Raw genomic sequence first — 23527 nt, 5'->3', positions numbered from 1 at the left:
ACCTAGCTTAATTCTCTAATCCACATAGTTTAAACTTCGGCCGGGAACCACAGTTGTGGATCTCGAAGAATGTCTAACGCCTTCTCTTTGAGGTAATTTGAGCCCTTAACCGATCTTTGGTGGGGTTGACTAGTCAAAATGGAGTTATTTGCAAATAGGTGCCCTAACGCACCTTAAACTGTTAGGTGACGACTCTTCTCTTTTAATACCCATTTAAAAGAGTTGTCACACGTCAAAATCCGCTTTCGCGAGAAAACGGGGAGCGACATATGACACGTTCACCTCATTCATTTTTGGCTGGTCCTCCTCGATCACCAAGCATCGGTGGTGGCTAGCTATCCCCACAGGAGCAGATAAAACCCGGGCGTCCTCCGAGATGATCAATATAACTGATCTCTTGCGACCAGGGTCCACACTCAGAGTGGGGAACTGATTGATTAATTTCAGGCTTGAGCTCAGCCCACCATCTTCCGAGGATGTGTCCTTCGAAACTTCCGGGTCGCCCAGCCCGGAGAAATCTTCCAAAGCAGACGAGTCCATGCCATCGAAAAAGGAGTGAAGGGGATCGTCCATACCATGGACTCCCTCATTGGACTTCTCCTTTCTCGCTTGGGCCTCTTCGAGCATGGACTCAGTATAGGAGGGCGTCCCCGAGATCTCAATTATGCCGGGCACTTCCTTTGGAGCAGAGTTGGCATCCTGGGGAGTCTCACCCCGGATATCCACAATGATCTTTTGAGTTGGAGGGGGGTCGATGTCACGAGTCACCCCCTCAAATGCATTCGATTCCCGGGGATAAGTCGTACTATGGGTAACAAAAATAGATTCATCCTCTGGCTCATCCCTAAGCCAGAGAAGAGAGTTGGAATTCAGCACCCGAGAAATGGAGCCCCTCTTGGACTTACGGAGCACCCTTTTCTTTGGTTTCTTTACCTCGGAGCCCGGGTATCCCGAAGGTTTTCTCTTCCTTTTCTTCTTCTCCTCCATAGCAGCGACGGAGGGATCAACAGACGGGGGCACATCCTCATCCCCTTCTGAAGGCCTAAGTTCGGTGGTCTTAGGCAAACCTGCAATAACGAAAGGGAAGAGGAGTTAGTGTAATAAAATATAGAAACATGGTATTGGCTATTCAGAAAGAGGCCTTACCATGAGAATGGTCCTCCTATCGGCCCTTCGAGAGTCCGCTCCATGTGCGCTCGAAGTACGACATCTGAGTACATATGCCATCGATCCACTCCTTTAGCGAAGGAACCGCATTCAGAACCTAGATGACAGCTGCACAACCACAAACATGAATAAGAAGAAAGAAATTGAAGGAAAAGAATTTTGACGTTTAAAGAGATATTGCACTTACGAGACGCATTCCACTTCTTAGGGAATGGCACGTATTCGGGGGGATCAAATCCTCGGTCTTTACTCGAATAAAGTGTCCCTGCCAGCCCCGATTTTGGTCTTCATCGATACTCGAAAAGGGAGCCTTGCTGGCCCGGTGAGTAAGCTTGATCAGTCCTCCTCGGAACATTCGAGGACTGTATAATCAAAGTAGGTGGTCGATCGTGAAGCGACAAGACTCAGTCTTGTTCATAAAGTAGCGGAGGAGGATCATGATCCTCCATAGCGATGGATGGATTTGTCCGAGGCACACCTCGTACCTCTTGCAAAAATACAGAACGACCAGGTCCACCTAGACTAGTGTGAATGGGTAAGTATAAACACTTAAGTAACCCTCCACATGGGTAGCAACGACGTCTTCGGGCCCGGGGAGTACTATGTCCTTGCCCTCCCAGTTGCAGTCCTTTCGAACTATGGGAAGAACGTCTTTAGTCACGAAGCATATGTACATTGATACTCCTTCACCCCTATCATGCTTGCGTGAGGGTTTCTCGACTTTAAAGTCGTCTGCAATTGAGCAGCCCCCAGAAATGAATACTTTCAAGGGAGGCTCGGCTGCCGATTCGTTAGCAGACACCTCAGGAGAAGCCATTTCGAGGGCAACTACTTAAGGGGCAACCACCTCAGTACCGGCGGCCGGTTGAGAAGATGAAGAGACAACTTGTTGAGGAACATATTTCGATGATTTGGCCATTGTTATCTAGGAGAGGTTTGAAAATTTTAAGAAAAGATGCAAAGTTTTGGAAAAAATGGGTTTTGAAGATGAAGAACATAGTTTGAAGATTTAAAGAAAATATGGATAAAATTTTGGAAATCTCTATGAAAATTGATGAACAAGGGTGAAGATATGAATGTTTAAAGAAGGTTTGATGATGGTTGGAAAGCTCGAAGGTAATACTTTAGTCGAAAAGTAGAAAAAGAACAAAGGGATGAAGCTTTTATAGGGAAACAGCAGACACTTCATATTCGGTGGTAACCGGTCGATGAGGGACACATGTCCGAAGTCAGAACGACGCGATTGATGGGACGTTTCGGCTCCCTCGTCGTAACGTACGAAGGAAAAAACCGGAGAATATCTGTCGTTTCTTATCGTTTCGGCAAGCCTGTTCTCTGAGAAATGAGGGGACTATCTGTATACGGGTGAAACCGAGCCCACTGAGCACCCCGATTTCCCGGCAAGGCAAACAGAGCAGGGACGTGACCGTAAGGAATCAGAATCAGAGCAAGAAGCCCCTTGTATCGGGGATCGAGCAAAACACATGTCGTCGGGGGCATCAAGACCACGTCCTCCGTGTCCGGTTCGAGTCCTAAAACTTCGGAGAGCATTACCAAACAACTGCACATGACTAACAAAGGGTCGTGATGTCCGTGCCCAACCGGATATCATGGCGTGAATCTCGGCCCGTATCGGCAGAAAATCAGTGATTAACGAAGAGGGAGATTTTTACCTTACTTAGGATTGTACTTAGGGTGAAACTCCCCTACTATATAAAGGGGAAGCTTATTATTTATTAGAGACACTGTAACATGCATATCAGAGCAATATACTTTTGTTTCTGAAAGCTATTCAAAGCTCTTGTTCTTGTTCATAAGTTCTTCATAAGTGTTAGCTCGGAATCGAAGGCAGGTTCCTCGTTAAGCCATTAACCGAGCTAGGATTCATTCTTATCATTGGTTTGGTCATTTATTACGCCTTTTATTTGCTTAATCTAACGTCATTAATCGCTTGTATTGAATTAATCCACATATCCTTAAAACCGCATATAAATTTAATTGTTATCCGTTACAAGGGTAAACATCACTCGCGTAAACTTAAACAGATAAAATAAAATCACTTAATGTTGTTTATCTATATTGAAATTGAATCCTAATCTCTCGTATTAAATTTTTACCAACTTTATTAATCGTTAAAGAGATGTGTCTTATTTTCATATGTGTGGTAGTGGTTAGTGAATGGAGCAAGGACCACAAACAATAAAGGGTTGGAGTAACGCATGCTTATGTAGTTATGTTTAGAGTAGGATATCGAAACAAGCTTAACTATTTTTCGAACCAAACCTCACCTAATGAATTAATTAAATAAATACTATATTCTCTTCTCTAGCTTAAAAGCTAATTTTAGAGGAGCTGAAATGCAGATGTGGATGACTGGTGAGCCCTGAAAATTCTTTTAACCAATGTAATTGCTTCTTAATCAGATAAGGAAATTAATTTTGGAAAATAACTTGCACTTTGTGGATTTGTATATCAATTAATACATGTGACACTCTTTTTCATAAACTTTGGTTCCTTAATCATGACTAATTAATACTCCATATTTTACATATGATATCATGTAAAATGTGAGAAAAATAAATATTTAAAAACTCTGAACCAACGCCAAACCTAATGTAAGTGTACAAATAAAAACTAGAGAGTAATCTCAACTAGTCCATATTATATTATGGGTCTTCTGCTTTAATTGTGTTACGTTCTTTAAACAATTAACATAGACTTCGAGATGTACATAGGTTTTCTAGAATAATCTCACTCTAGTTGATTTTATGTTTAACTCGTTCTATTTCAACACATTTTATACCATAGTGTGTGTCACATGTTGACTAGTGTATATGGAAAACGGTGTTAAATATGATCAAACTATCTGAGATAACCTTCTTTTATTTCATCCTCTTCTAGTCGGGCACCAAAAATCTCATCTAATCTTTAATGTCCATTCTTCTTGTGTGAGCTAAACTTATTGATGCATATTACTTCTACTTATCCTTAAACCATCTACATGAGTCACCAACATTTTGTTTGATTCCCTAATTTTGATTAACGAGTTAGAAAAAAAATTCCAATAGAAAGCCCCACCCTCCCACCCCCCACCCCAAAAAAAAAAAAAAAATTTGGGTATTTGCATTAACCGTTTGACAGATGAATAAATTCTATATGTCGCCACAGAGAGATGTTTTGCCTCTGCAATAATTAATTATGAAAATGAATTCATAATACCACATGCACTTTGACTTTTCAATTGCTGGCCAGCTTAATTAAAAGTTGAAAAAACATGCAATATAAGCCTTGCCGTGTAGCAAAAAGTTATTGCATCTTTAATTATAAAATTTTTATCCTTCCTATGGGACCATATGTTGTTTTGTATACTTAAAACTACTTTAAATTTTTGTATAAATTGTAAAAGTAGACATTACTCGAGTATTTATGATTAGTTTATTGCATGCATGCTACAGATATGAGTATGTCCTAAAGTGGATCTCAAAAATATTTACCTGCATTCGATTTTACATTAAATTGAATAATTCAATTATATGAATTACAAGTCAAAGTGTAAACACACATGACCTAATTAAAAAAATCAAAATTTATATACAAGACACATGTCTTACATATTCATTTGCTTAATATTAATAACGGGTGCATGTAAAACTCTTCTAAAATTACGAAGTGATCAATTGTAAATCATAATTGAAATCAATATACTATTGTAAATTGTCTAGTCAGGTAACGGACCCGCTACTAAAAATAAGGCTTTCAGTGATGGCTTTTTGTGGCAACCTCTTTTGTCACCGTCAAAAGTAAGTGCCGAGTCAATAAGTCATAGTTTCACCGGCAAATAATATGTCGCTCTTTTGATAGCGACTTGGCCTTAAATCGATTTTGTGATGCATTTGTGTTATAGCGAGTTTAGTCACTACAAAAGCTAATAATAAAATAAATTATCTTTGTGGCAACTAAACTTGCCAAAAAAAATTAAACAAATGCATCATAAAATAGATTTCAGGTAGGTCGTTACTCGATACAACGTCATATAATTTGTTGTTGAAACTATCTCATATTTTGGCGATTCGACACTTACTTCTGGAGGCGACTACTTAGGTCGCCGCACAATATCGTCACCGAAAACCTTATTTCTTGTAGTAACCATATATGAGATTGATGATGTCCCAACAAAGAGGCAGTTGATATAAAATTACAAACATTTGATATTACTCTATCTTACATCAAATAGTCATATTTAAAACAATTTGCATTTCTATTGCTTGATCGATCACACTTAAACGTCACATTAAATAAGGATACAACAAACAAATTAAAATGGACAACAAAGGACACCCACCCCTTCTAACAACTTATAATTTCTTGTTTTCAAATCAGAACGTATTATAAATATATTATATTATGGATGTTCATTTAGTACTCCATTGTAAATAAACTTTCTGAAGAAGCTTATCTATATAAGACTCCGTCGTAAATATGTTTATCTATATATTTAGTACTCTATTGAAAATAAGTCTCCTGAAAAAGCTTATCCTTTCAGCACCCTCTTATGGATAAACATCATACCCGGTAGAAGATTATCTTTATCTGGTACAATGAGATTATCCTTTCAGTATCCCGTTATGGATAAACATCACACCCGGTAGAAGATTATTTATATCTGGTATAATGAGCTTATCCTTTCGGTACCCCGCTATGGATAAACATTACCCCTGGTAGAAGATTATCTATATCTGGTATAATGCGTTTATCCTTTCGGTACTCCGTTATGGATAAACATTACCCCCGGTAGAAGATTATCTATATCTGGTATAATGATCTTATCCTTTCGGTACTCCGTTATGGATAAATATTACCCCCGGTAGAAGATTATCTATATATGATACAGTAGCAACTTACACAACAACTTGCAGAAGCAGCTTACACAACAACTTGCTTTCTTCTATAAATAGAGGAGATTTCAGTTCATTATGTACATAACTTTGAAGTTTGAATAATATATCAGTTTCTCTCTATACTTGTCTTTACTTTACAGTCTTTATTTTATAACACATTATCAGCACGAGACTCTGCCATCTCGAGCAAATACTTTGAAAGTATCAGAGGTACGAACTTTATTTTTCTAAATAATGTCAAATCTTTCTAAATTTGAATTTATACCCCTGGATATATCGGGCAAAAGTTACATATCTTGGATGCTTGATGTTGAAAATCATCTTGATGCGATGGGTCTGACAGACACCATCAAGGACAAAAATCAAGCATCAAACCAAGACCGTGCCAAAGCAATGATATTCTTACGTCATCACCTTGATGAAGGCTTAAAAATAGGATATCTCACTATTAAAGATCCAGTCATACTATTGAATAATTTGAAAGATAGATATGACCACCTGAAGATGGTCGTTCTTCCACATGCACGTTATGATTGGACTCATCTAAGGCTACGAGATTTTAAATCTATCAGTGAGTATAATTCTGCTATGTTCAGAATTATTTGCCAATTGAAACTATGTGGTGATAATATTACTGATCATGATATGTTGGAGAAAACTTTCACCACTTTTCTTGCCTCGAATATGATCCCGCAACAGCAATATCGATAGATGGGATTCAAAAAGTATTCTGAATTTATCTCACATCTTCTTGTAGCCGAGCAACATAATGGGCTATTAATAAAAAAACTATGAAAGCCGACCTACTGGTTCTTGTCCATTCCCTGAAGTGAATGAGACGAACTTCCACCAAGCTAAGCGTGGAAGAGGACATGGCCCCAGCCGTGGTCAAGGTCGTGGTCGGGGAAGAAACTCTAATCATGGTAATAATAATGCACCAAAGAACCCTCCTCATCACCAGCAGTGGAAAAGGAAGGAACAAAAGTATGAAGCGGTGCAAGCAGCAAAGCCAGAAAATACATGATATAGATGTAGAGGAAAAGGGCACCGGTCACGTACATGTCGTACGCCAAAGTACCTGGTTGAGCTGTATCAAGCCTCCCTGAAGAAGACAGAGAAAAATGTTGAAGCAAATTTTATTTCTGAAGATAATTTAAACTTCATGCATTTGGATGTAACTGATTACTTTGTACTCCCGGAAGGAGAAACAAGTCATGTTATCGGTGATGAATCTGTAGAGATGTAAATATTTTAATTTTTGTTGTTTGTAGTAGATAGTATGGTTATGTAATTGTTGTACATAAATAAAAGTTATGCTTTGATAATGATGTTTACTATCATATTTATTTTGTTTATGTCATTTTGAAGAATATGGATAATCCTCAAATTATGTTTGGATCAAAGACCAATCATGAAGATATTTGTATAATTGATAGTGGAACAACTCATGTCATATTCAAAGATCAGAAATACTTTTCTTATTTGCATAAGAAAAAAGCAAATGTTTCAACAATTTCTGGTAATATAAGTTTAATTGAAGGCTCCGAAAGAGCAACTACATTTCTGTCTAAGGAAACAAAACTTATAATAGACAATGCATTATTCTCTTCCAAGTCCCGAAGAAACTTGTTGAGTTTTATAGATATCCGCCGAAATGGGTATCATGTTGAGACGATAGATGAAATGAATATGGAATATCTTTGTATTACAAAGAATATTTCTAGCCAGAAGTGCATTGTAGAAAAGTTACCAACTTTATCTTCTCGCTTATACTATTCAAAGATTAGTACAATTGAAGCACACTCTATCGTAAATCAGAAGTTTACTGATTCAAATATTTTTGTGCTTTGGCATGGCCGTTTGGGCCATCATGGATCAATAATGATGAGACAAATTACTGAAAATTCAAGTGGGCATCCTTTAAAGAATCTGAAGATTCTTACAAATAATGAATTTTCTTGTGATGCTTGTTATCAAGGCAAAATGATCACTAGACCATCACCAATGAAGTTTGGTATTGAATCCCCTGTCTTTTTAGAATGTATACATGGGGATATATGTGGACCTATTTACCCACTAAGTGGGCCGTTTAGATATTTTATGGTCCTAATAGATGCATCTTCAAGATGGTCTCATGTGTGCCTACTATCATCTCGCAAACTGGCGTTTGCAAAGCTATTAGCCCAAATAATTCGATCAAGGGCACAATTCCTAGATTATCCCATACAGGCTATTCGCCTTGATAATGTTGGAGAATTTTCATCTCAAGCTTTTGATGATTATTGTCTATCAGTTGAGATAAAAGTTGAATATCTTGTAGCTTATGTTCATACTCAAAATGTCCTTGCAGAGTCATTTATTAAACGCCTGCAATTGATAGCAAGACCACTACTTATGAAAACAAAATTGCCCACTACTGTTTGGGGCCATGCTATCTTGCATGCAGCATCACTTATCTGTCTCAGACCGACACATTATAATAAATATTCTCTATCACAATTAGTTTTTGGTCATGAACCAGATATTGCCCATCACTTATCCGTCAAAGTAGCACCACCACAACACTATAATATGGGCCCACAAAGAAGGTTAGGAATATATGTTGGGTTTGAATCACCCTCCATTATTCGCTATCTTGAACCATTGACGGGAGATTTATTTACTGCTCGATTTGCAGATTGTCGTTTTGATGAAATAAATTTCCCATAATTAAGGAGAGAGAAAAAGGAAATCAAAAGAGAAATTTTGTGGAAAGTTTCATCATTATCCCATTTTGATCCACATACCCCAATATGTAATCAGAAGTTTCAGAAGATTATCCATTTATAAAATATAGCAAATCAAATGCCAGACACGTTTATTGATTTGAAAAGGATAACTAAGTCACATATCCCTGCAGAGAATGTACATATCCGAATTGATATCCCAACAGGACCATCTACTAGCATGAGAGCTAGTGAACCTAAAGCACGCCTGAAGCGTGGTAGGCCTTTGGGTTCTAAGGATCAAAATCCTCGAAAAAGAAAATCAACAAATGATCAAAACGATGTTATGAAGGGATCCCCTGAAGAGATCCAAGATCTGATTAGTTATGAGATTCCTAAAGAAATCAATGAACCCGAGACTCAAGTGAGAGAAGCTTTTAATAAGTTCTACTGGTGAAGAGATTAATTTAAATCGATCTGAAATAGTGGTGGATAATATTTTTGCATATAATGTTGCACTTAACATTATGCAAGATGGTGAGGATCTTGAACCCCGATCTGTCGAAGAATGTCGACAAATATCTAATTGGCCAAAATGGCAAGAGGCAATTCAATCAGAATTAAACGCACTTACTAAAAGAGAGGTCTTTGGACCAGTAGTCCAAACACCTGCTGGTATAAAACCAGTTGGTGATAAATGAGTTTTTGTGCGAAAAAGGAATGATAAAAATGAAATTGAAAGATACAAAGCTCGCATTGTCGCACAAAGATTCTCACAACGACCAGGAGTCGATTTTGATGAAACATATTCACCTGTTATGGATCCCATAATATTTCGATATCTCATTAGTTTAGTACTACATGAAAAGCTTGAAATACGTCTAATGGTTGTAGTTACAGCTTATCTGTACGGTTCACTTGATAATGAAATTTATATGAAAATCCCCGAAGGACTTAAAATGCCTGAAGCAAATCCAAAATCTCGAGAAATATATTCAATTAGATTACAAAGATCTTTGTATGGTTTAAAGCAATCTGAACGTATGTGGTATAATCGCCTTAGTAAACATTTGCTGAAAGAGGGTTACATAAATGATGTTATTTGTCCATGTATTTTTATAAAGAAAATGGCATCAAAATTTGTTATACTTGTTGTTTATGTTGATGACATAAATATTGTTGGAAATCCAGAAGAGCTCCAAAAGGCAATTGAATATCTTACGAAAGAATTTGAGTTGAAAGATCTTGGAAAGACAAAACTTTGTCTTGGTCTGCAAATTGAACATTTAGCAGACGTGATCTTTATCCATCAATCTGCCTATACAGAAAGGGTCTTAAAACGCTTTTACATGGACAAAGCGCACCCATTGAGTACACCAATGGTTGTTCGATCACTTAAAGTGAATAAGGATTTGTTCCGACCTCCAGAAGAGGATGAGGAACTCTTTGGTCCCGAAATACCTTATCTTAGTGCAATTGGTGCACTTATGTATCTTGTTGATGCTACAAGGTCTGACATAGCATTTTCTGTTAATTTACTAGCAAGATATAGCTCTTCTCCTACACGGAGATATTGAAACATGATTAAGCATATATTGTGATATTTAAATGGAACACTTGATATGGGTTTGTTTTATTCTAACAAGGTAGTGCAGATCTTGTTAGTTATGGAGATGCAGATTATATATCTGATCCACATAAAGCTCGATCTCAAATCAGGTACGTATTTACATGTGGAGGTACTGTCATATCATGGCGGTCCACAAAGCAATCTATTATTGCTACTTCTTCAAATCATGCTGAGATAATAGCTATTCATGAAGCAAGTAGGGAATGCGTGTGGTTGAGATCAGTGATTCATTTTATTCAAGAAAAATGTGGTTTGGAATGTGATAAATGATCCACCATTTTATACTAAGACAACGTTGCATGCATAGCCCAATTAAAGGGGGGATTTATAAAAGGAGATAGAACGAAGCATATTTTACCAAAATTATTATACACACATGATCTTCAGAAAAATGGTAACATTGATGTGCAACAAATCCGTTCAAGTGACAATCCGGCAGATTTATTCACTAAATCTTTGCCAACTTCAACTTTTGAGAAGATGGTATACAAGATTGGAATGTGGAGGCTCAAATATTTGAAACAAGATTTTTATTAGGGGAGTAAAATACGCGCTATACTATTTTTCCCTTACTAAGATTTTTTCCACAGGGTTTTCCTTATAAGGTTTTTAATTAGACAACTAGTTATGCGTATTACTAAATATGTGTACTTTTTTTCCTTCACTAAAATTTTTTTTCCCACGGTGTTTTTCCTACTAAGGTTTTAATGAGGCGCATTATCTTTTAATGAACATCCAAGGGGGAGTGTTATAAATATATTATATTATGGATGTTCATTTAGTACTCCATTGTAAATAAACTTCATGAAGAAGCTTATCTATATGAGACTCCATCGTAAATATGTTTATCTATTTAGTACTCTATTAGAAATAAGTCTCCTGAAGAAACTTATCCTTTCAGTACCCCGTTATGGATAAACATCACACCCGATAGAAGATTATCCATATCTGATGCAATGAGATTATCCTTTCAGTATCCCGTTATGGATAATATCATACCCGGTAGAAAATTATCTATATCTGGTATAATGAGCTTATCATTTCGGTACCCCGCTATGGATAAATATTATCTCCGGTAGAAGATTATCTATATCTGGTATAATGCGTTTATCCTTTCGGTACTCCGTTATGGAAAAACATTACCACCGGTAGAAGATTATCTATATCTGGTATAATGAGCATATCCTTTCGGTACTCCGTTATGGATAAACATTACCCCCGGTAGAAGATTATCTATATCTGATACAGTAGCAACTTACACAACAACTTGGAGAAGCAGCTTACACATCAGCTTGCTTTCTTCTATAAATAGAGGAGATTTCAGTTCATTATGTACATAAGTTTGAAGTTTGAATAATATATCAGTTTCTCTCTATACTTCTCTTTACTTTACAGTCTTTATTTTATAACACGTTATCAGCACGAGACTCTGCCATCTCGAGCAAATACTTTGAAAGTATCAGAGGTACGAACTTTATTTTTCTAAATAATGTCAAATCTTTCTAAACTTGAATTTGTAGCCCTGGATATATCGGGCAAAAGTTACATGTCTTGGGTGCTTGATGTTGAAAATCATCTTGATGCGATGGGTCTGGCAGACACCATCAAGGACAAAAATTAAGCATCAAATCAAGACCGTGCCAAAGTAATGATATTCCTACGCCATTACCTTGATGAAGGCTTGAAAATGAGATATCTCACTATTAAAGATCCAGTCATACTGTTGAATAATTTGAAAGATAGATATGACCACCTGAAGATGGTCGTTCTTCCACAGGCACGTTATAATTGGACTCATCTAAGGCTACAAGATTTTAAATCTATCAGTGAGTATAATTCTTCTATGTTCAGAATTATTTTCCAATTGAAACTATGTGGTGATAATATTACTGATCATGATATGTTGGAGAAAACTTTCACCATTCTTTTGCCTCGAATATGCTTCTGCAGCAGCAATATCGAGAGATGGGATTCAAAAAGTATTTTGAACTTATCTCACATCTTCTTGTAGCCGAGCAACATAATGGGCTATTAATGAAAAATCCTGAAAGTCGACCTACTAGTTCTTGTCCATTCCCTGAAGTACGAGAGCTAGTGAACCTAAAGCACGCCTGAAGCGTGGTAGGCCTTTGGGTTCTAAGGATCGAAATTCTCGAAAAAGAAAATCAACAAATGATTAAAACGATGTTATGAAGGGATTCCCTGAAGAGATCCAAGAACTGATTAGTTCTGAGATTCCTGAAGAAATCAATGAACCCAAGACGCAAGTGAGTGAGAAGCTTTTAATAAGTTCTACTGGTGAATAAATTAATTTAAATCGATCTGAAATAGTGGTGGATAATATTTTTGCATATAATGTTGCACTTAACATTATGCAAGATAGTGAGGATCTTGAACCCCGATCTATTGAAGAATGTCGACAAATATCTGATTGGCCAAAATGGCAAGAGGCAATTCAATAAGAATTGAACGCATTTGTTAAAAGAGAGGTCTTTGGACCAGTAGTCCAAACACCTGGTGGTATAAAATCAGTTGGTGATAAATAGGTTTTTGTGCGAAAAAGGAATGATAAAAATGAAATTGAAAGATACAAAGCTCGCCTTGTCGCACAAAGATTCTCACAACGACCTGGAGTCGATTTTGATGAAACATATTCACCTGTTATGGATGCCATAACATTTCGATATCTCATCAGTTTAGCACTACATGAAAAGCTTGAAATACATCTAATGGATGTAGTTACAGCTTATCTATACAGTTCACTTGATAATAAAATTTATATGAAAATTCCCGAAGGACTTAAAATGCCTGAAGCAAATCCAAAATCTCGAAAAATATATTTAATTAGATTACAAAGATCTTTGTATGGTTTAAAGCAATCTGGGCGTATATGGTATAATCGCCTTAGTAAATATTTGCTGAAAGAGGGTTACATAAATGATGTTATTTGTCCATGTATTTTTATAAAGAAAATGGCATCAGAATTTGTTATACTTGTTGTTTATGTTGATGACATAAATCTTGTTGGAACTCCAGAAGAGCTCCAAAAAGCAATTGAATATCTTAAGAAAGATTTTGAGATGAAAGATCTTGGAAAGACAAAACTTTGTCTTGGTCTGCAAATTGAATATTTAGCAAACGTGATCTTTATCCATCAATCTGCCTATACAGAAAGGGTCTTAAAACACTTATACATGGACAAAGCGCACCCATTGAGTACACCAATGGTTGTTCGATCACTTGATATGAATAAGGATTTGTTTCGACCTCCAGAAGAGGATGAGGAACTCCTTGGTCCCGAAATACCTTATCTTAGTGCAATTGGTACACTTATGTGTCTTGCTGATGCTACAAGGCCTGACATAGTATTTTCTGTTAATTTACTAGCAAGATATAACTCTTCTCCTACACAGAGACATTGGAACAGGATTAAGCATATATTGTGATATTTAAATGGAACACTAGATATAGGTTTATTTTATTCTAACAAGATAGTGCAAATCTTGTTGGTTATGCAGATGCATATTATTTATCTGATCCACATAAAGCTCGATCTCAAATTGGGTACATGTTTACATGTGAAGGTACTGTCATATTATGGCGCTCCACAAAACAATCTATTGTTGCTACTTCTTCAAATCATGTTGAGATAATAGTTATTCATGAAGCAAGTAGGGAATGCGTGTGGTTGAGATCAATGATTCATTTTATTTAAGAAAAATATGGTCTGGAATGTGATAAAAGATACACAATTTTATACGAAGACAACGTTGCATGCATAGCCCAATTAAAGGGGGGATTTATAAAAGGAGATAAAACGAAGCACATTTCACCAAAATTATTCTACACACATGATCTTCAGAAAAATGGTGACATTGATGTGCAACAAATCCGTTCAAGTGACAATCCGACAGATTTGTTCACTAAATCTTTGCCAACTTCAACTTTTGAGAAGATAGTATACAAGATTGGAATGCGGATGCTCAAATATTTGAAACAAGATTTTTATTAGGGGGAGTAAAATATGCGCTATACTATTTTTCCCTTATTAAGGTTTTTCCCACATGGTTTTCCTTATAAGGTTTTTAATTAGACAACTAGTTATGCGTATTACTAAATATGTGTACTCTTTTTTCCTTCATTAGGATTTTTTTCCCACGGGGTTTTTCCTAGTAAGGTTTTAATGAGGCACATTATCTTTTAATGAACATTCAAGGGGGAGTGTTATAAATATATTATATTATGGATGTTCATTTAGTACTCCGTTGTAAATAAGCTTCCTGAAGAAGCTTATCTATATGAGACTCCGCCGTAAATATGTTTATCTATTTAGTACTCTATTGAAAATAAGTCTCCTGAAGAAGCTTATTCTTTGAGTACCCCGTTATGGATCAACATCATACTCGGTAGAAGAATATCTATATTTGGTACAATGAGCTTATCCTTTCAGTACCCCGTTATGGATAAACCTCACACCCGGTAGAAGATTATCTATATTTGGTACAATGAGTTTATCTTTTCGGTACCCCGCTATGGATAAATATTACTCCCGGTAGAAGATTATCTATATCTGGTATAATAAGCTTATCCTTTCGGTATTCCGTTATGGATAAACATTACCCCGGTAGAAGATTATCTATATCTGGTATAATGAGTTTATCCTTTCGGTATTCCGTTATGGATAAACATTACCCCCGGTAGAAGATTATCTATATCTGGTACAATAGTAGCTTACAAATCAGCTTGTTTTCTTCTATAAATAGAGGAGATTTCAGTTCATTATGTACATAAATTTAAAGTTTAAATAATATATCAGTTTCTCTCTATACTTGTATTTACTTTACGCTCTTTATTTTATAACAGAACTTTGTTAATTGGCTCGTATCCAAGGATTGACCAAGTTATAGTACAAGCCATTACGTAAAGAGCAAAATAATATATTGTCCCTTGTGTATCTATAAGAATGCAATTAAATCTTTAATGTTGAGTCTTTAATTGATTAGTCCCTTATCTATATTTTGCGGTTACAATTATTAAATATCGCTCATTGAATAGAAAAAATACATGATAATCATGTATTAAAGAAACTAATGTTTTTTTATTATTGGATCAAGGCGGTTTAATTAAATAGAGGGTATGGCTAATGAGAATCCATATATCCTGACTTATAAACTTGCTTGGAATTTAGGCATATAATTATTGTTGTAATCATGTGAATAAACATAAGAGCAGGCTTGGAATTTTTCATCCATATATATTATTTAAACAATAATAATAATCCACTGTTATAGTTTTGTAGGGAATGAGGTACATACATATATATGGTTGCATCAATTAATTATTCGAGGTACATACTATAAATAGTTGCATCAGTTTTTCCTTATTATTATTTGTCTATAATTTAAATTATTGGACTAATAACTTTTCTAAATGTGCACGTAATGTTTCAAAGAAATGAAGTAAGATCATTAAATTACATAGTGCTTGGCGAAAAATATATGAGACTAAATATAAGCAAATTTGGTAATTCATATCATATCCCTTGAGAGAAAAAAGAAGCAGTAAAAACCACATAGTTATTCCTTTATGTGTATTATGAAAATGGTTGAAATATCTCGTTATACTGCAAAATATATTATATATGGCTAAGGCACTAAATTTGAGTCCCTTTTTGTGAACTATTTTTTTTTTAAGTTCACCTAATTGTGGGGACCTAAGGATTAGAAACCATTAGCTTATAATTGCGGACAGGTGGAGTTGATGACTCAACCTAATGATATTTTACCTGCTTTAAAAGATGTCTTAACCCATAAATCTTTTTTAAAGATAAAACAAAGAATAAAGTACTTAGTGAACTAACTAATTAATTAAATCTGAAAAGTGGTTGTACCGATGATTAGCCTAAAGTTAGTTAAGATTAAGCATGACGCTTCTTCTTTTTTACCTTTAGTAATCAGTCATTATCAGCATCTCTCAAAGTTAAAAAGGTCAAGATATTAGGTAAGTGATTAAGTAAAGCGAAAATCTTCATGTTAACGACGCCAAGGTTTTCATTTAAAAACAAAATAATTACTTTAGTAGTTTAAACAATAGCAAATAAAGTACAATAAAATAAAACGCAGCCTAAAGGTACACTCTGTTGCATGCAACGAATAATTTAAACTTGTTGCATTTTTCACTCACTAATGTGAAAGAATTTCAACATCTAACACAAAATGTAAAGGCAATGGGTCGAGCGGCTTAGGACCATTATAATCTCTTTGAAAACCTTTACCGCAACGAATGAGGTAAGTGTAGTATATTTTTTAACATCATCTAATGCGCGTAATTTCCATTCTAGATATGTTTAAGCTGACCAGAATAATATCGTTAAAAAGAAAAAAAAAATACTAGAGAAAATAACATAGGGAAGAATGGCAATTAAAACAAGAAAAACTTTTCAAACAGAAAACTTTTTTATTTTCAAGTTTTTTTTTTAATATATTGATTCTTCTCCATTCAGTAATTATTTTCGAAAAGATTATAATGACAAAGACTAGAAATCTAAGTGTTGGTCCTTATGTTGCCTCAACAAATAACATTGAAGCTGGCCACTCGATCATGACATGTAATGTAAGAAAGAAATTTGTGCTATTAATGCTTTGGTTGAAGTTGGATCCTTTAGAGGGTTTGGTTTTCTTTTCACACAAAAGGGTGAGCTACATATGCACCGACTATTATATTATATATATGCTTCCCATTTTTTGGTCAATATTTTGGCTTCCCAAATTTAGTAAATCATTTATAGCGAGGATGAATAATTATTTCGAGAATGGAAAGTTCTATTTCTTTTTTTCCTTTTTATGGTTACAAGTTACAACAAACACAAATTATAATAAGTGAAGATTGGACAAGGACAAATGTGTCATCTTACACATACGTACTTCTAACTACTTTGATACCTCGTTCAAATAGTGACACACAATTTTGATATTTGCTTTCTGATGAACGAACTAAAATTTGATCGTCATTTTAAAATGTATACTTTTCAATATTTTGAAATGATGAAAGTTGCTACTTATTGCACTTTCATGAATTTTCTGATGTCCTATTTTGATTTGGAAAAAAAGTTGTTTACTTCAGTTCAATTACCTCTAAAAGTTGGTCAAATAGAATCTTGCCAAGCAAAAGGTACCAAATTTTTTGGATAGATGAAGTACGTTTTCAACGTTTTTTTTTGTGGGCATCTAATGTACTTCATTAACCCCCAAAAATTGTCTCATAACTCTTTACTCTAATAAGTTTTAGTCTTGCACCAGATGGTTGCTATATAAGTTATACCTTTTTCACCATCTTAAATTTCAATTATTTTCCTTTTCTTGTCACTTAACATTTTTCCCCCAAAACAATTTGAATAATGCAAATGGGAGAAATTCAAATAGAGAAAAAGAAGATACATGTTTATTCCCATCGAATATTTTTATACTAATTTAATTAATACATGACAGGTGTCTTCACAAACATAATCATATCATAACATAAGAGAATTGGTCTCGGGGAGATCAATAAGAAACCTAAGTAGCAATTGTATAGAGCTCCACAAAATAAAGTTGGCAAGCAGCCAATCAAGCCTCATTTATTCGAATAATTGATGAAATACGTTTTCCTATAGATACTGTTACTTTTTAGAGCCGCACAAATAATTTTAGGATTTGCTTATCAATATTGCGCATTGTTAATATAATATTTATTTTCCTTTTCAAAATTGCTACTACATGTTTATTGACCGCACAAAATAATTCTTGAGTTTGTTAGTTAGAAATCTTTCACCCAAAAGGGTAGTCGATGTAAAATATTTTACATCCAAGTAGATAGAGGCTAAATATCTAAAAAGGTTTTAAAAAAAAAATAATAATAATAATAATTTTAAGGGTCGTCGGTGCACGAAGCATCTCGGGTTCACGTAGGATGCGAAGTTCCAAGGGATGTAATGTAGATAGTCTGCCCTAATGCAAGCATTAGTGGCTGCTTCCACAGCTCTAAAATGCGCAAGAATACTATGGCCAAAACGCCAAAACATAGTACTATAGGGGCAGAACTTAATAAATGCCAAACATGAAGGATCACTTCAAGAAAGATGTGGCTCATGATCCTTGTCCTGATGTTGATGTTTCATCTTAGGCTCATCTTATGAATACATCTTTTCTATAGTACATTGAGAATGATGTTTTCTTGGACATTATTAGATTGAGACTTCTATGAATGAGAACAAAGTTTTAGCTTGTGGGATTTCCTAAGTGAACGTATTACATTTTGGTTCAAATGAAAAACAATCCACAAAAATATCACTATCTCAATATACAAAAGTGATTTCTCTTCCTATGGTCGAAGCTTGGAAGAACAGCAGCAAATTTCTCAAAACTAAGTAGCGCTAGCAAAGTTGAAAAGAAAATGCTGAACAGTTTAGTATGCTCAATTATTGACGTATTTTTAATTAATCATTATTCAGTAGAGTAAAATAGGATTGCACTTTTGGACACAGATTAATAGTAAAAGAATTGAGTTAATAACAAGGATGAGACACTTAACGAAGTGTGATTGTTAATAACTCAGACTATCCTAAGTCCTAACTAGAGTTAATTAGGACTCGTTTGTTTAGCATTCCACGTGCTATGTTTCTGTAATGATCATCCAGTAAGTAGTAGGGACTTCAACTGGAATGAAATTTCTAAAGCCCATATGATTTAACAATGGGAACGTTTGCAATATATAAGGGCACGCTACACATTTGGCATGTCGGTTAAAAATAATATAGCCCGCTAGCTAAATATACAAAAATATATATATATTATATATTAATGTACAAAAAATATATATTTTGACAGCTATTTTTTTTAGGAACAACTATACCATATATATATCCGAAACCCAGAATTTTCAAATTTACTATCGATTTAAATCTATTTTTTACGAAATGATAGAACAAAGTTGGAAACTCACTCAATTATAGCATGTTTGGCCAAGCTTCTCCAAAGTCAAAAGCATTTTTTGTTTGCAAAAAGAATGCTTTTTTTCAAAGTTAAAGTGTTTGGCCAAGCTTCTAAAAGAGATAAAAGTGCTTTTGAGTAGAAGCAGAAAAAAATAACTTTTCCCCAAAAGCATTTTTTTAGAAAAACACTATTGAGAAAAATACACTTAAAAATACTTTTTAGAAGCTTGTCCAAACACTAATTGTTATTCAGAAGTGTTTTTCAAATTAATTAACCAAACATAAACTGCTTCTCACCAAAAGTACTTCTGAAAAAAGCATTTTTTAAAAAAAACACTTCTAAAAATAAGCTAATTTTAGAAGCTTATAGTTTGTTTGGCCAAGCTTCTAAAATCAACTTATTTTGAGAAGTGCTTTTCTCAAAGTACTTTAAAAAAAAGTGTTTTTGGTGAGAAGTAGTTTGTGTTTGTCTAATTAATTTGAAAAGCACTTTTGAGCAGTAATTAGTGTTTGGCCAAGCTTTTGAAAACTGCTTCTAAGTGTATTTTTCTCAAAGTACTTATAAGAAAAGTGCTTACGGAGAGAAGCTATTTTTTTCTGCTTCTCAAAAACTGCTTTTGTTTCTCTTTAAAAGCACTTTTTTTCCTTCCAAAAGCTTTGGCCAAACACCTCAATTTTTGGCCAAAAGTGCTTTTGGCCCCAAAAAAACTTGCCAAACATGCTATTAGCCATCTTTGTAATTGGACAAAGACCCAGCCCCAAAGAGAACAAATCTATATTGCATATCTCATCTTGCAAAATTGGACCGTTAAGTCATGGGAACCCAAGATCAATCTTTCCTCTACACTAGCAGTGAGCTAACTTTCATCCCCCACTTGCTTATTGAAAGAATTGCAGAGACTTTGTGCTGAGCACAAAAAGGATTACCCTCTCTCCCATACCACCCTCAACCTTACCCTGAACTAGACAGTGTTAAAAAAAAATTAAGAGAGTTAAATTTGATACAAAAGTGAAAGTTGTTAACTTCACGTCACTTTGACATATCTCAGCAGACACAGCCTTGTACTAATTGAGACAACTCTTTACAAGAACCTAAATGACAGGTAGCTCAACGGTTGCAAGAGAGATACTGCTTTTCGTTCTCCGGTTAAATTTACAGAAAGGTGCCTGATGGATTTTCACATTAGGGACAGATGGATGTAGCCACACTAATAGTAAAGACACTAATTTCTCTATAGCTATTCAGCAATAGTAATACTTTTTCTTTTTTGATTTTGAAAGGAAGTGTTCAACTTCCTTTAACAGGAATGCCCACTTCATTCTTTTAGTAAGTAGAAAAAAATAGACCGAAGTAGCAATTACAATCGACAAACTCTAAAAAGTTCCCTTATTCTACCATCAACTAAATGATTCAGCAAAATTAAAGAAACAATGACTCACTTGAGGCATGATCAAGATCAACTACTGCATTGTGTTTTTGTTAGTGATATCGTAAATTAACTTTTTCAAGGCTCTCAATATAACTAGTATATTCATCAAGATTAGCCATACCGAGGCATAAATAGGAAGAGTAGCTGCACCTTTGAAGTAACAAAAGAAGTTGGCTCTCCCCAATGCCTTCTACATCTTGGATGAGAGGGCCCATATTCATGCATACCAACAAGCAAGCTCTCTACATGCTTGTGACGAGAAACACAAGCAAACAAATTTGCTACAGCACGTAAACCTGTTATTTCACTTGTTCTCTTGCTCGCCAGGACGCCGATATGGCAAGTATCTGTGGTCTTTTGCAGCATTCTTACGCCTTTTCTTCTCGATATATGCTTCCAGTTTGCCTGATGCTTTGAGTTCCTTGTATTTCTCAACAAGTTTGCGCTGCCGAATTTCAGATTTTTTGAGGTAATAAGGTTGTTTCCCTTGCTTAGCAGCTTCTCTCTCTTTCTTCTTATGCTCTGCCAAAATCTCCCTCTCAGTGTGTTTCAATCCTGCCGATTTCAATTGCTTGTCAATCCAACCAATGCGATTTTTCAGTTCACTTATCTCTTCCGGATCATTTGATTTCCTCATCTGTTTCTTCAGATCCTCTTTTTCTGCAGGAAGATCATCCTCGTAAAGAAAATTGTATCTCTTTTTGAATCCATCTTCGTCAAGCTGGCCACATAAAGACTCAAAGCGAGGGTCACGAGTAACCTTTTTAGGGACTTGGATAATTTCCCTAAATCTGCTCACTGGCTTCTTGCTACTCATCTCCACTGGCCTGTTCTTGTTTGCTCGGCCACTTTTTCCTTCAGAATTGAACTTCCTATACACTGTATCCGACCCATCAGACCGTGCTCTCTGCAATTCCTCAAAGGTCACATCAGCAAGCTCCTCCTCTATCTCCTTCTCCTCCTCATCTTCAGACGAAGATTCATGTTCATCAGAGTCTTCAAATTTGATTTTACTTGAACTTGCAACAGCTGGCTTGTCTTTTCTCATCTCAACAATTTGATTCCGCTAGAGAAAAACAACTTCAGAACTTCACTGCACAGAGATGGAGAGGTCAGAGGAGTAAAGAAGATCCTCAACAGCAGTAGCATATAACACAAACCACTAATTATAACAAAAGAATATGTATTCTGTCCAGTATACAGAATAAGCCAATGCTAATTCCAGAAAACATGACTGAAATGCAAGTAAACACTTAAATCTAAGTCAATTAGTTTTTTCTTTGATGACAATGATGTTTGGTCCAGCTTGCAGTACCTTCAGAGGCAGACGCATTCAGCTAAAGCCAGGTTTTTCGACAAAATACATATATATGTGAAAAGCCACTAAAATTTTAACAAATATTAAATTATCAACCAATAATTTCAAAAATACAATGTGACAGTGCTAAGAACTTTAACAGTAAAACTTATCAAGCTTAAATCCTCCATCCGCCTCTGAGCACTTAGCTCGACTAATCCACCAAGCAGCCTACTAAACCTCCCACAAGCACAAGTGCCAAGTCTAGACCTACCCACAGAGTGTTGTAAGTAGCTAGGAAGTGAACTTGATATCTCTATGTTATTACTCCTACGCCTCAACTACTCAACCGTCCCCTCGGGGACTTTTAAAGTCAATTAATTCAAAAGCTAGGATTCATTTAAAAAGGAGAAAAGCAAGATTTTCAAAAGAAAAATTGAAAAGCCAACACAAAATGAAATGCCACTCTGAAACCAAGACAAGTTTTTCGTATCATAATAATGGCAGTCACTTTTGCTAGTGCAGGTAATGCAAATTACACTTAAAGAATAAGACAATAAAGAATGAGTTTTTGACAAATTTCTCATCCTTTCTAGATTGTGATATTCAAACCTTTAACAGAAGATGCATACATATAATGAAACTAGGTAAGCTTTCATAAGTTATCAATTCACACAAACAAAATCAACAAAAAGCAAACTTACATCAATCCAATCGTCTAATATGAGAAAAACAAAAAAGGAATGCGAAATACTAACCCGAGTTAAAAGAGATGATGAAGCTTCAAGCAACCTAAGGAGAGAGAGACGTTATCAGACAAAAACCCTAGTGATGGGTTAGGCTCGGCCCAAATTATATAATACTACTATACTTGAGGTCTGGGTAACAACACAAGAAATTGCAAAATTTTCTAAACCTAGAAAATAAAAATAAAAATAAAATGTCAGAGAAAATTACTCCCCAATCAAAATTTTCTATAATCGTAAAATTTAATTTAATTTTATCAAATAGATTTATTTAGCTGTACAAACATAAAAATAGATCACCTACAACTCTTATTATTATTGGCTTTTCTACGAAATACGTAAAAAAAATGTCTTACTTAAATCCAAGTATTCAATGGATGTATACTCAAAATTCAAGCACTCCGCGTAATCGCTATCGATTTTTATGTTTATGCTACAAAACAATTCATTTTCTCATGTAAATGGATAAAACCTACCTTATTATGTGATTTTAAAAAAAAATAAGTTTAATTTTGTGACATCTCTCCTTTTTAATTAAAACGACTTCTTTTGGATCACAAATGGTAAATGGCATATTATTAACTTGTGTTATTTCCTTTTTCCCTCTATTTTGAACTATTTTCTGGAGGGTTAAAAACTTTTAATTGAGGTAGTAATCCTTCATAATTAAACATAACATTGATTCG

General features: G+C 35.1%; 1 protein-coding gene across 2 annotated transcripts; it reads right to left on the bottom strand.

The window, feature by feature from the left end:
• Positions 1–20626: 20626 nt before the first annotated feature.
• On the bottom strand, positions 20627–22979 carry LOC104109894 (uncharacterized). 2 transcript variants are annotated; one of them, XM_009619277.4, is made up of 2 exons: positions 22854–22979; positions 20627–21891 (listed from the first exon to the last, which is right to left on the bottom strand). In XM_009619277.4, exon 2 carries the CDS (start codon positions 21844–21846, stop codon positions 21103–21105), a length of 744 nt encoding a protein of 247 aa, XP_009617572.1. In that variant the 5' UTR covers positions 21847–21891; positions 22854–22979; the 3' UTR covers positions 20627–21102. The 2 variants fall into 2 exon arrangements, with proteins under 2 accessions (XP_009617572.1, XP_009617580.1); XM_009619285.4 differs by having other exon boundaries at positions 22800–22855.
• Between the last annotated feature and the right edge of the window lie 548 nt (positions 22980–23527).

Source organism: Nicotiana tomentosiformis, chromosome 6, assembly GCF_000390325.3.
Source record: "Nicotiana tomentosiformis chromosome 6, ASM39032v3, whole genome shotgun sequence".
NCBI lineage: Eukaryota > Viridiplantae > Streptophyta > Magnoliopsida > Solanales > Solanaceae > Nicotiana > Nicotiana tomentosiformis.
Note: the sequence above shows the minus strand (reverse complement) of the source record. Positions and strands in the feature narration are given on the sequence as shown.

Excerpts from the sequence above, each read along its gene's own strand:
- LOC104109894 (XM_009619277.4), bottom strand. The coding sequence starts at position 21,846 with ATGAGAAAAGACAAGCCAGCTGTTGCAAGTTCAAGTAAAATCAAATTT.